The sequence below is a fragment of the Ailuropoda melanoleuca genome, chromosome 1, assembly GCF_002007445.2.
Source record: "Ailuropoda melanoleuca isolate Jingjing chromosome 1, ASM200744v2, whole genome shotgun sequence".
NCBI lineage: Eukaryota > Metazoa > Chordata > Mammalia > Carnivora > Ursidae > Ailuropoda > Ailuropoda melanoleuca.
This window is the reverse complement of record NC_048218.1, coordinates 12,295,112-12,307,664: the sequence shown is the minus strand read 5'-3', so window position 1 is coordinate 12,307,664 and position 12,553 is coordinate 12,295,112. Positions and strand designations below refer to the sequence as shown.

Here is a 12,553-nt window from a genome sequence, read left to right as displayed (position 1 = left end):
GAAGAGACTCACGGGTGACTTTAGCTGAATGTCTTGTCTTTTCCAGATTCTATACCGCCAATTTTTAGCATACTTGGCCCAGCTTACCGCTGGTCTACCCTTCACTGTAGCCCCTCTCCATGGTGGAAGTTTCTCTCCCAAATACTGCAGAGAGGGAATGAATTTTGTAATGATTTTGAAGTTCGATTTTGCAAATGAGTAAGAGAGTAGAGTATTTCAGGGGCGGCCTGGAGTCGCTGGTGGGATGATTTCTGAGTACATAGATTGGACCATCCAAAAGGATTTAGGACGGATTTTGGTGGCTGTGCATAGACAGTGATTTAAAGGGCTTTCGGTGCTGTGTGTGTCCGAGGATGCTCTGAACGTGAAGTTCCAGAACAGGCTGGTGCTACATCCTGTGCTCTCATCAGCTTAATGCTTGGCAAAGCCCTCGTTTCCGGTGATACAAAATCTAAATATTTAATCATCTACTCCGAAATACTGAAATATCATTTAAAGGAACAAATCTCAGAAAGTCACGTAAATATTGTAAATGGAAAAAGAAAAAAGGAAGGCCAAGTTCTATCTAGCAGATTCCCTGAGCTGGCAGAGAAATTCGTTTGAAACCGGACCTGCGCGTACCGTTGTGTCGTCTGCTGTAACAGGACTGTGGCTGACCTTTACAAACGTAGAGCACGGTCTCGTTTCTTCATGACCCCGCTTAGGATTGCCTGAGATATTCCGTGTCTAAGATATGAGTTTTGTTGTGTCGTCTGCTGTAACAGGACTGTGGCTGACCTTTACAAACGTAGAGCACGGTCTCGTTTCTTCATGACCCCGCTTAGGATTGCCTGAGATATTCCGTGTCTAAGATATGAGTTTTGTGGGGGTTTTTTTTTTCTTTCTCTCAAACGTGCTCACCCAGCACGATGCCAAAACCTGATGATTTGCCTGTTGTCGACGGAGCGTGGACTCTTAACATCAGTCAATGAAAAGTGTGATTATACGGAGAGGCTAATTTGAGATTCATCTGTTCATTCAAAATAACAAAGTCCAATCAAACTGTACAGACAAAACATAACAGGGTAACACAATACCACCATCCCCAAGCAGGAAGAGACAAGCCGTGGGGCCCTGCGGGACCAGGACAGACAGACACATGATCAAAGGGAGTGCAAGCCTGTGTTTGGACTCACGTCAGCGCTGCCACTCCCGAGGCCATGACCCTGCTCATTCATCAATATTGGGAAATGGCCCTCTGTGCTCAAGAGGAATGCAGTGGAAAAGAAGGGACGCTTCTTTGTTCTCTTGGGCCTGACAAGGAGCACTGGTAGGGTCTTATGTTCTTGTAACTTTTAGGTTTTCTTGGAGAGCGGAGGGAGGGGAAGGCGGGTGAGAAGGGGGTAACGTCTGCTTGCGTTCAGGAACTCTTTGGGATCCCAGGGCCTTCTGCTGAGAGAGGGAGCACCTATCTGGAGGTGCCGGTGATCTGTATCAAAGGTCGTGTGTTTGAGTTGGGTTTAGAAAATATGATTGGAAATACGAGATTTCACAAAGCTTTACGCAGCGGCTTGGAGTGGGGATGTCCCTCGGTCAGCGGTGTTGATTTGGAAGCTAGACCGCCCGCACCCACATGCTGGCTCTGCCACTTAAAAGCTGCATCGGGCAAATCACTCAGGCTTTCGTGCCTCCCTACACAATAGGGATAATGGATTCTCCACTTCACGTGGCTGTTGGGAGGATTGAATGAGTCAATTCATGTGAAGTGTCACAACGGAGACAGTAAGGACTGAGCACATGTTTACTCTCGTTAGTCCTGAGCCCCCCTCGTTCATTCTGTGCGTGGGAAACCGAAGCTCAGCGTTCTATGTGCTCAAGGCCTCTCGGATTTCCTGCGCTGACACGCATCCCGCTCAGCCTTCAGGTCTTTGCTCTAAGCTCACCTCTTCCAGGCAGCTCTCCAGGCTAGGCCCGCCTGGTCATAGACTCACATGGCATTTCTACTTTGCTTTCCAAACACTTTCTGAACGATAACTGACTTCGTTTGAGATCTGTTTTCTGCACAGGCCACAAGTGAGCTCAGCATTGAGCTCAGGAGGCACACAGCAGACTTTGGTGAATGCATGAAGGGAAAGTTGAATGAGCAGAGCTAGTGTCAGAGTTGGCCCTGGGATGGAAGCTTTCTGGTAGCCAGCTCCATGTTCATTCTGGAGTATTCCATTCTGTCCCTGGAATTTCAAGGGACTTTCTTCATTGACTTAGTACCAATTTGTTTATTTTTCAGGTCACAATCTGTAGAGTGGCATCTTTTTCATGACTGAACAGCTCTTTCATTTTTTTTATAAACAGTTCATTTCTGGAGCACTGTAGGAATTCAATAAAAGGTTTCATTTTGAATAAATGAATCTGGTACATGCTTAACAAATTACCCTTATGTTTTATCAGAATGCCCATATTGTAAGTAAATCAGTGATTAAAAAATCATTTGCTTTTAATACAGTGCTTTTGAAGATAAATCTAACCCAAAAAAACCCTCTTGTTTCCTACAAAACGCTGATGGCCTTGGGGAGCTATGTGCTTTTCTTGGACACTTTATTCTTAGCTTATTGCTGAAATCCGTCTCCACAGGCACAGATTTCTCCTCCAGACGTAATTCTGTCTGAGTTTGCTCTGGCCACCCCCTGGGCTCCTGCTCCCTGACCTTTCATTTGAGGGCTAATGGCCCCCAATGCTGTTTGCTTATCACCCAATTAATCACCCTTTCAAGTCCTTCCTGGGCTCTCCAGTGCCCTAGTCTTAGCTCCTCTATTATCCTCAGCTCCAGCCTCTCACCTCTGTTCTGCTAGCCTTGGTTAGCCGCCTGGTTGGCCTCCGAGTGGCCACCAAACACTTGGGCACATTTTCCTACTTCCTCCTGCTCAGGACCTGCCAGGCGGCCACTCTGGGGCCGTGGTTTTTCAGTCCAGAATCAGGCACTCGATGTTTAAATGACTTGTCTAGGGCCACAGACCGGTCGGTCAGAGAGCCTTGTCCCTGGCCGCTGGGTCTTGCCTGGAGACTGTGCTCAGCGCCTCTGCCCCCAGTCTTCCCCGCTCCTCCGCGGCTCACACCACCTGCTCTCCACGGCCTTGAACCCTGGCGGCATCTTGGCGTTCAGTTCTTCACTCCCATCTTCCATCTCCACCCGAGTGGCACCCACTCCAGGGTCTCTCCATCTAGGCCTGAGGTTTGTTAGGGGCCCGACCTTTGATCTTCCCTGCGGGGCTGGGCAGGGCCTGGGGAGGCTGGGGAGAGCCTCTTCCTTCAGTCCCATTCCAGTGTTCTGGCTATGTGTGCGTGCTCATGTGCTCATGCGTGCACATGCACACACGCACACATGCATGCATGCACTCATGCACACTCACGTGCACCTACCCACATACACAAATGCACACACGCACTCATGCACACACACATTCATGCACTAACACTCGCCTGCGCACACATACATGCATGCACACACATGCGCACGTGCATATGCGCACACCCACACCCATCCATATACACACATGCATGCACACACCCACGTACACACATGCATGCATGCACACACATGCAAGCACACACTCTTGCACACGTGCACACGCACGCTCGCACACACACACTTCCGCACCACACCTCCCCAGTACTGCTCCTGGCTGCCTCTGCTCTGAAGGGGCCCAGGGGCTGCTTCCCCTCCCCTCACCCACTGAGCACCAGGGCCCTGTATGTTTGTTATGGCAACGGGGTCCTCCCCGACACACACCCATCTGTCCGGGAGGGCTGTGACTGGAGTTCTTGGTGGCTAGCCTCCAAACCTTAGAGATTACATCGTTCAAGAAACCCAAGGAGAGTGTGGGTGAATGAGTAGGTGCAGGGGGAGCGTGGGGGGTGTGCTTGGTAGCCTGTGGGTGAACCCTTAATTGTTAGTCCTGTTGGAGCTTGCTCTTTTGAAATAAACTAGAACAAAGGGCTGGTGATTAGGGCTCTCCCCCTGGGCCCTCTCAGTCTCTGGGGAAACAGCCACCAGCCTCTCCCACTCTCCCCCTTCTTGAAGCACAATACACCCGGAGACCCAAGGTCAGGTCTGCAGAGTGCTGTGATGAGAGACCCTTGGGCATTTCTCCCAGAACTGCCCAGTTGCCAGAGAAGGATCTGTGCCTGCAGCCCGGGAGGGCTTTTCTGGGCTGCGCTCCCTCCTTTCTTCCCAAGACACATAGTGATTTCCTTTAGTAAATTCCCAAGACACATGCACCCCCCACCCCAGCATTGTTCAGGTTACCCAATCCTCTGGTGCCCCCTTATATTAGGGCACACCCCATCCCCTCTCTTGCTTGTCCTGACTCCTTTTTGAAGCTCTTTTGGCCAAGGAAAAAGCTGTTTCCCCCATCCAGGGGCCTTTTTCTTTCCCTCCCTCCCTTTTTTTTTTTTTTTTCCCTGAGTTTTAAGTTTACTCTGAACTTTCAGTTTGCCTGCCCAAGGAGAAACTCCTCACACTGCAGGACCGTGGGAAGAGCCTCCTACTTCTCTCTCCCCTCCATAAAGTGATTAATCTGATCAAGGAACATTACTATGAAATTGAACGTTGCCTCCATCATCAAGTGCAACCCAATCAGCTGTCCAGAACCTTCCTTCCCCTGTGGCAAATCTGACACTTAACAGAGCCAAATATTTTGCTCTCAGGGGTGGAGCTCGTGTGAGCACCATGCGTTTCACATAGACCACGGGGAGGTTTTCTGGATAACAGAGGCCTACCAGTATTTTCCTTAAAGATGCAACGTAATACACTAACACTAAAACCTTATGAATAGATTCATCCCTCTTTTATTTATTTTTTATTTTTTTAAAGATTTTATTTATTTATTTGACAGAGAGACAGCCAGTGAGAGAGGGAACACAAGCAAGGGGAGTGGGAGAGGAAGAAGCAGGCTTCCCCCTGAGCAGGGAGCCCAATGCATGGCTCGATGCCAGGACCCTGGGATCATGCCCTGAGCAAAGACAGAGAAGGCAGATGCTTAACGACTGAGCCACCCAGGCGCCCCATCCCTCTTTTTATTATTCAGAGAGGTGTGTCTCAGTTTTGTGGTCTCTTTGGAGTATTTGTGGCCTCTCTGGTCACTGTCGATTAGCTGGGCAGAGGGTCTGAGTGGCCCACGTGCTGAATGGGACTCATAATTAATTTCAGGGGTAAGGATATTCCCTCCACAGTGAACAACGTGGGTGAGGCACTTGATTGTAACCATAACAGTCCTAGGACTGATCTCCTAGGCAGGGGAAAATATCCAAAAGTTACTTTTCAAGAATTAACAGACTTTATTTTTTAGAGCAGTTTTAGGGTTACAGAAAAATGTGCTGAAACTGTCGAGTTCCCACATGCCTTCCCACCCCCCCACACACTGTTTTCCCTATTAATATCTTAGATAGCGCGGTACATTGGTTAGAATTGATGAACCAATACTGATACGTCATTATTACCTAAGGTCCGGAGTTCACATTAGGGCTCACTCTGTGGTGTACAGGTCCCCGGATTTTGACAAACGTATGATGTCAGTTTCATAAAGAAGAATTTCACCATCTATAAAAAAATAAAATATGCCCCACCTCTTCCTCCTCCTCCTTCTCCTTCAGGCTGTCAGGGGTCTTGTTACTGTCTCCATAGTTTTGCTTTTTCCGGAGGATCTATGGTTGGAATCGCTCAGTCTGTAGCCTCTTCAGACTGCCTTCTTTCACTCAGAAACATGCGTCTGGCTTCCTCCTCGGCTTTTCATGACTCGATAGCTCATTTCTTCTTATTGCTGAATAACATTCCGTTGTCTGGGTGGACCACAGCTTGTCCCTTCGTCCACCTCCTGGACAGCTTGGGCGCTTCCAAGTGTTGGTAATGATGAATAAAGCTCCTAGGAACATTTATGTCACACTTTTTTTACTCTTTCGAGTAAAATACCCAAGCAGAAGGTACTTTTAAAAATATGATGTTAAAACCTTTTTTCCTAACGAGTCAGAAGGAAAATACTCTCCCCCTCTCCTAGCCATCTTTCAAAAGACAAGGCAGGAGGGAAAAAGAGATGAAGCCAAAAGTGGTCGAATGTTCCTTTCATTTGGGTAGGTCAGGTTCACTCATCTAGACGGAGGCTCTTGGAGCTCACCTTTAACTAGTCACGGAATCTTTAGGCGGTTAGATTGGTTATTGCCAAAATCTTTTAGAAGCATTGACAAAAGGGCAATACAGGGGCAAACTGCCCACGAAAAGGTTTGTTCTGAGCATTTGCGGGGAGGGGGGGCTGGGGTAGGTTACTGTGGGATGTGGTGGGTGAAAATGAAAACCGATTTCATTTTTTTTTCATTTTGCCTAATAATTACATTTTATACATCCTCCCCTGGTTTTATGACATTTTCCCCATTTCAAAAGTGGGCCTTTTTTTTTTTCTTTTGCATTTTTTCTTATTTTTAGTCTTCCATTTATATCAGTCTTCTAATCATTGTGGTTGTTCTCCAGGCTTTTGTGGTCCCAGAATTATCCAGCTTAGCTTTATAATTCTTGGCAATTGCTTTCTTATACCTCACCTCTTTAAATTGTTTTTCTCCATAGTGTATGTTCTGAACCAAATTTCTCCTTCAGTGACTTAGTGTGGCTTCCATTCTTTCCAGGGAAGGAGGTTTAATTTCGCTAGAAACAAACTGTGGCCTTCCTTTAGATTTAAATAGCACTGCTGCTTTATAATCAGTTTTCACAGGATCACAGTTTGGGCTACTGCTGGCCCACTGTTCTGGGTGTGCATGCAGGTTTTTTTGGAATTACCGTATATGCTTGAATATAAGGTCAAATGAGATCACGTCCTGGGCCTCCAAAAAGAGGACGTGTCTCATTCCCAACAGCAAAGTACTAGCTGGAAAAGCTACATGCACCTGGACTCACTTAGGACTTTGGGAGTTCTAGAAATCTCCCGAGGAAATGAATAGAGAGGGAGGCCAGGATGTTTTACATGGCTTTCATAATAACTTTTAGTGATAGGACCTCAGCATTGTGAGGGTTTGGGAGACGACTCCAAAAACAATTCACTGGATGGTTAATTTATAGGGATTTTAAATGGGCACGTATTATTTACATGACTTGTGATACGATGACCAGCAAGTGATTCAAAAAGTGCTGTATGACCAACATCCAGTCAACCTGAAGATCGTGCTACCCTGGTAATTCGGCGCGAAATCTCTGTTATCCTGGTTCGGGCCGTGAAGAGTTTCAATGAAACTGTTTCATGAAATGTGAGGGTGTGGGAATAATATTTCTAAAGTTGACGTGATGGTACATGCTCTTAAACATGTAGTGCAGCTCCGTAGATGGTTGTTTGATAATTCCATTGCATTTTGAAAAATTACCTATTTGTGTTTTCCAAAAACCCTTTACTGAGGGACAGTCTTCCCATTGGAAAAATGAGGGGGAGATTATCATATATTTGGGGTCACCCTGCATTTGGGCATACATGATACCCTTTAAAGGCTGACATCGTTTTTATATAGTCTGTGTATTGTTTCAACTGGATTCAAGTGAAAGGATCCAGTTCTCCCCCGCCTCCCCCGTTGGTGGGTGCATGTGGACTGGGGGATATCGATATTCCCTAGCTGAAGGTGTCAACTCAGACTTCCCTTCTCGTCCAAGTGTCCAGCCCTAAGGCTACCAGCCACCTTCCAGTTTTGAAAGACATTGGACTTTTTTCTGCACTTGACTTTTTCCCATCTTGAAGTGCTTCCCGGTGCCTCCCTTCCTTGTCCCCGGACTCCCTCCTCTCCTCCCCACCCTCTCCCTAGGCAATCTCCTGTCCTTTCAAGACTCAGCTTCCCCTCCCCGCTGAGGTTGAAAATTGGTAGTTTGCAGGCCATGTCATGCCTGCAAGGTTGGCCCATGCAGCATGGTTGTTACTGTTTTGAATGTGAATTTGTTGCCAACATTTGAAAATGGGGATAAAATCCAGATTTCTAGCTTCTCTTGGAGAAGAGGATGAGCTGGCATGGCTGGGACCGAGCTGTGAGCACCTGACCCCGTGAAATGGGATACTGCTCTCCCGTTTACTAAAAGTCCTAGCAACTGCTCCCTTTTGTCCCACGACTTTGATGTAGTGTTGTCTGTTGTCATTTTTGCTTATGGTTATGCTGTTCTGTTCCTTTCAGTAGAGATATGAGGAAAAAAGATTTCTTTTGCCTGTGCCTCTATTCAAAAGTGGGAAAAATAAAAAAAACTGGACCAAGAATGCTTTTCTGTATCAAAACCATGGAAGAGAACATGGTGTGTGTGTGTGTGTGTGTGTGTGTGTGTAAGAGAAGAATGTTCTTGTATATCTAATACTAAAGGTGTGTCTGAGTTGACAGCTTAAAGATGCTTATACTGTAATTATCGACTTAGATTGTTTTGATGACCAAATGTATACTTTTGCCCACATTTTTTTCTTCTGAAATCCAAAATGATCTCTTTGGTAATGTAGATGCATTTGTATTTACTGAGTACCTGGGATGTGCAAAGGTCCTGGGGTGCAGTGGTGAGCAAAGCCTCCATATTTCCTGCCATCTAGGAACTTACAGTTGGCTCACAAGAGATCCCACAGGCACCTCACATTCAGCATGAGCCTGGGTGCATTTCTCCCTTCCACTCTTCAGGTGCCCTCTGTGTCAATGATCGGAGTCACCCACAGATTGATTAACAATCTTCATTCCATCTGCAAACTTAATTCCTTTCGGGTATGTAACATTAACATTCACTGAGGCATAATACCAGGTATTAGGACCTGACATTTTTGGAGTCTGTTTTTCTGCCCACCATGATATCTGCTTGCTTAAATAGATGATCACCTGCCAGTTTGTGGATGACACTTGGGCTCCATATGTGGAGTTTGAAGGACTGATAAATTATGTCAGCCTTCAATTTTTTTTTTTTTTAAGCTGCTTCCTTGAATCTGTTCCTTCAAACATGTGGCCACATTTGTATTTCCCCACCTGTTCAGGCAGCGCCTGTCTCGAATGATCCTTCCACTCTCTCCCAACCCCGTTTATTGAAATTCCAAGTTTCACCTTTGATCCCACTCCTTCCGAAACTTCTCATGATGTGTTCTGCCCTCAGTGCTCTCTGCTTTTCTGAAATCCTTTGGCTTTTTCAGTCTGCAGCAATAAATTGTATCTTGTTTATAAATATTTACTTATCGATTGTGTGAGTTTTGGCAGAAAGCTTTCTGGGCTGGTTCAGAGTGGCTCTCAAATGGTTTGTTTGCCTTCAGAAGCAAAATGTTATTCCACGATTTCAAATGCCTATCTGAAATGTTCTGTGGTTTTGTTTATTTCAGGGACTTGAAGATAGAAAATTTGCTACTAGATGAAGACAATAATATCAAGCTGATTGGTATGACTTTTTTTTTTTTAAGCAAGATTATCCTTACGTGTTGCGTTGTCCATTCTCAGTTGCTTATTGCTGGATTATTGACTTTTGAAAATTATTCATGGTCTATTTCTTATCCCAGACAATACTCTAGGTCACCTCCTTCTACCTCCAATGTTTAATAATGCTCTTGAAAATGAAAATTAATTTTAATAATAAACATAATTAGGAGGGTAGAAATACTGTAAAGTGACCGTAAAATGAATTTCACAGCTACGAATAAGTATTGGTTGGTGATGTGTTCTGTGGATGATTCAAACTTCAGCTTTTCATAAACTCAGGTGGATCCGAATTTTTATGGGGTTATTTTTATTTCGATTAACCATAAGACTTCTTAAAAATAGTGGAAAATAGTTTAGTTCAGAAGTCCTACTCTTAGCTTAGCCATGCCTTAATTCCCTTTCCATGAATATCGGGGTGCCAAAGTAAAAGGGAACCCAACTAACTTTCTGTTTTATTATAATCTTTATCAAAGCCCCATCGTACAGTGGTGGTTGTGCAGAGAGAATTCCCCACAGAGGGATAATTTAGAAGGAAGGTAATCAGAAGGAAGTTCCAGGATAGAGTGAGTCATAATTGGTTCATAATTCAGGGTCCATAAGCGAGTTCACTCCATGACTCATTTTCTAGAAGAATTCCGTTTTTGTTTGCCTGTATGATTGCGCTTGGCAAAAGTCTTATGGCATCATTTTTACACCCAGATGTGAGTGCCATCACTGGTGCCTCTCTTTTCTTTCTTTTTCCCACCTCAGGTTTAAGTCATTTTTTCCATCTCAATGGCTTGCAAAAGGCTTTCTATCAGGAGAAAAGAGAAGGACCAATAGAACGTTGTGAATTTAACTCTCATACCCAACAAGGAAATTTTGTTTGGCAAATACTAAAAACCATCTCTAGACTCTCTGAAACATGTCATTCCAATAACCAATTAGATTCTTGGCTCCCGAAACCGAACTCCTTGGCTGGCTGATGAAGAGCCACCGACAGGTGTTAATGAATGAACATACCAGTCCTTAGAAAACTAACAAGAGGAAACCATTTTTTTTAAATCCCCCCCCCCCACAAATTTTCAAGATCAGATGCTTTAAAAAGGACAATTCAAAGAATTTTCTTTTTATCCTGTCATTTCCCTATCCCGTTTCAGTTGTCCCGAGGCCCAAATACAGAAGCATTAAACCAGACAGACGTTGAAATGCCTGCAGGATGCCTTTCTGGCCCTGATTTCCCGGATCTGTGTTATTAAACAAAGACCCGTCCTGGAGGGGGGCGAGGAATGGAGGAAAGGAGATTGCTAGGTTCTCTGGCAGGCTGACCTGTAACTTGTCTTCAGAAAATGTGCAGGTGACAGAGACAGAGTTGGCCTAATGGCAACAGATCGTAAGGAAACAGGCCACGTGAAGGCCGGATGTCCGTTATAGTAAAAGTTAAAATAATTCACATCCCCCGTGCACCGTCCTGACTGAGGCCGAGGCAGGTCACCAGGGGATGGTTTCCGTCTCCTAACCTGGCTCTGCTCCTACTGCCCCTTTCCTTCCCTCTTGCCTCCCTTCCCCTGTGGGCTTGCTGTCTCCTTCTCCCCAGGCGACAGCCCTAGACGATCACGCACAACACTAGAAATGTACTGTGGAATGAACAGTGTTGAAAAGCACAGCTCTTTTTATTGGTTAGAAGTTTGCGCAGAAGATTCTGGAAGAACCAATCTCTGTGAACAGTGGATACGTTTATAAGTAGCTCACAGATGGGCTGCCTGACAAACCCTCTTAGACCAGACCTGTGCAGATAAGAGGAGGACACGCTCTCCGCACGTGAGAGCCCACAGTTCCCCTTGAGGAGAGCAGGATGCTGGCTCTTTGGGTTCACATGCCTCAGAGTCATCTCCGCTCAACATGGCAGCCGCTGGATTGGCACTCAAGCCAGGACACAAGTGGGTTCCGTCAGAAACTAGGTGTCAGAGACCACAGTTTCCAAGACTGCTGGCAAGGAGGCTCTGATCATTGGATTTCCCATTATTTGAACTTTTTATGTGGCTCCCAGGTCCCTCGTGACTAACATAACCCAAAAGGCCTACCTGTAATCCAAAGAGACGTTATAGTACCAGAGAGGACAACTGGGAATTGCCTTGTGTTTACCAATGTCTGCTTTTCCGCATTTTTTCCAACAGGTCCATCACGAAGCTAGTGGTGGAGGTTGGAGGGAGGGAAGGCCCAGGGTCTTAGTGCGTTTTCTTGCCCCTGGGTCAGGCCATTTGGATCCAGTGTTTCTGTAACTGTCTTTTGCAACTTGAAAGCTCTTTGAACCTTTCCTTCAAAGGAATTACCTAGTTATTTTTCAAAGATGGATTATAGCTCTTTCCTTTTCCTCATATAATAGTTTTCCTTCTTTGAAATAATTTGATTTAAATAAATTTACTTAAGCCAGGTCTGCCATGTTTCAAAGAAACTAGAGCTAACTGGGGGTAAGATCTGATTTCATCAGGATGTATTTTTTCCCCTTGTGGAAAAAGCAGTCTGATGTTCGTTTAGAACAGTTTTGCACTTCAGTCTCCCCCAGCAGCGTTCCCTGGGGCGTTTTGTGAGATTCATTTTGCCGCTTGGAAAACTGAGGGTAGTGGGCTTTTCTGTTTACCAGCTCTAATTGGGACAGACCTGGGTGACACCGGGGAGGGGGACTTCTCTCTAGTTTCACTGTTCTAATTATAGGCACTTGTGTAATGTTTTAATAATTACCCTTATGGGTGTGAAAAGGACCGGTTATTTCTCCACAATATATTTTAAATGAAACCCTTCTGGCGGCGAGGTCAACATTAAGTCATTTAAAATGCAGATTTTCTCTCCTCCCCTCACCAGATCATTTGCTAATTTATCTTCTTGAAACTGTGTTTAAGACAAGGCAAGGCACTGTGTTCTCCAGCTTGCCTGGGCGGAGCCGGGGTCTCTTATCGCGCCCTGCCCTCTGGGTGTCCAGCAGTTCTTTACAGACCCCAGTCCAGGAGTGGAGGGACCGATGTGAATGAGGCAGCCCCTGGCTGTGACTGGCACCCCACTGAGATGACACAGGAGTCTTTTGATTGAATGTCAGAAACCTAGACAGAAGCTTTACGGGACTCCTAGGAGAGCGGGCCTCTAATGTGGCTGTTTG

General features: G+C 45.7%; 1 protein-coding gene across 1 annotated transcript in view; it reads left to right on the top strand.

Annotated features, from left to right (window-relative positions):
* HUNK (hormonally up-regulated Neu-associated kinase) overlaps positions 1-12,553 on the top strand; it is a 106,581-nt gene that overhangs the window by 33,176 nt on the left and 60,852 nt on the right. The window contains exon 3 of the mRNA XM_034656314.1: positions 9,327-9,382. Within this exon, the coding sequence (XP_034512205.1) occupies positions 9,327-9,382 (56 nt within the window). The remainder of the gene's footprint in view (positions 1-9,326; positions 9,383-12,553) is intronic.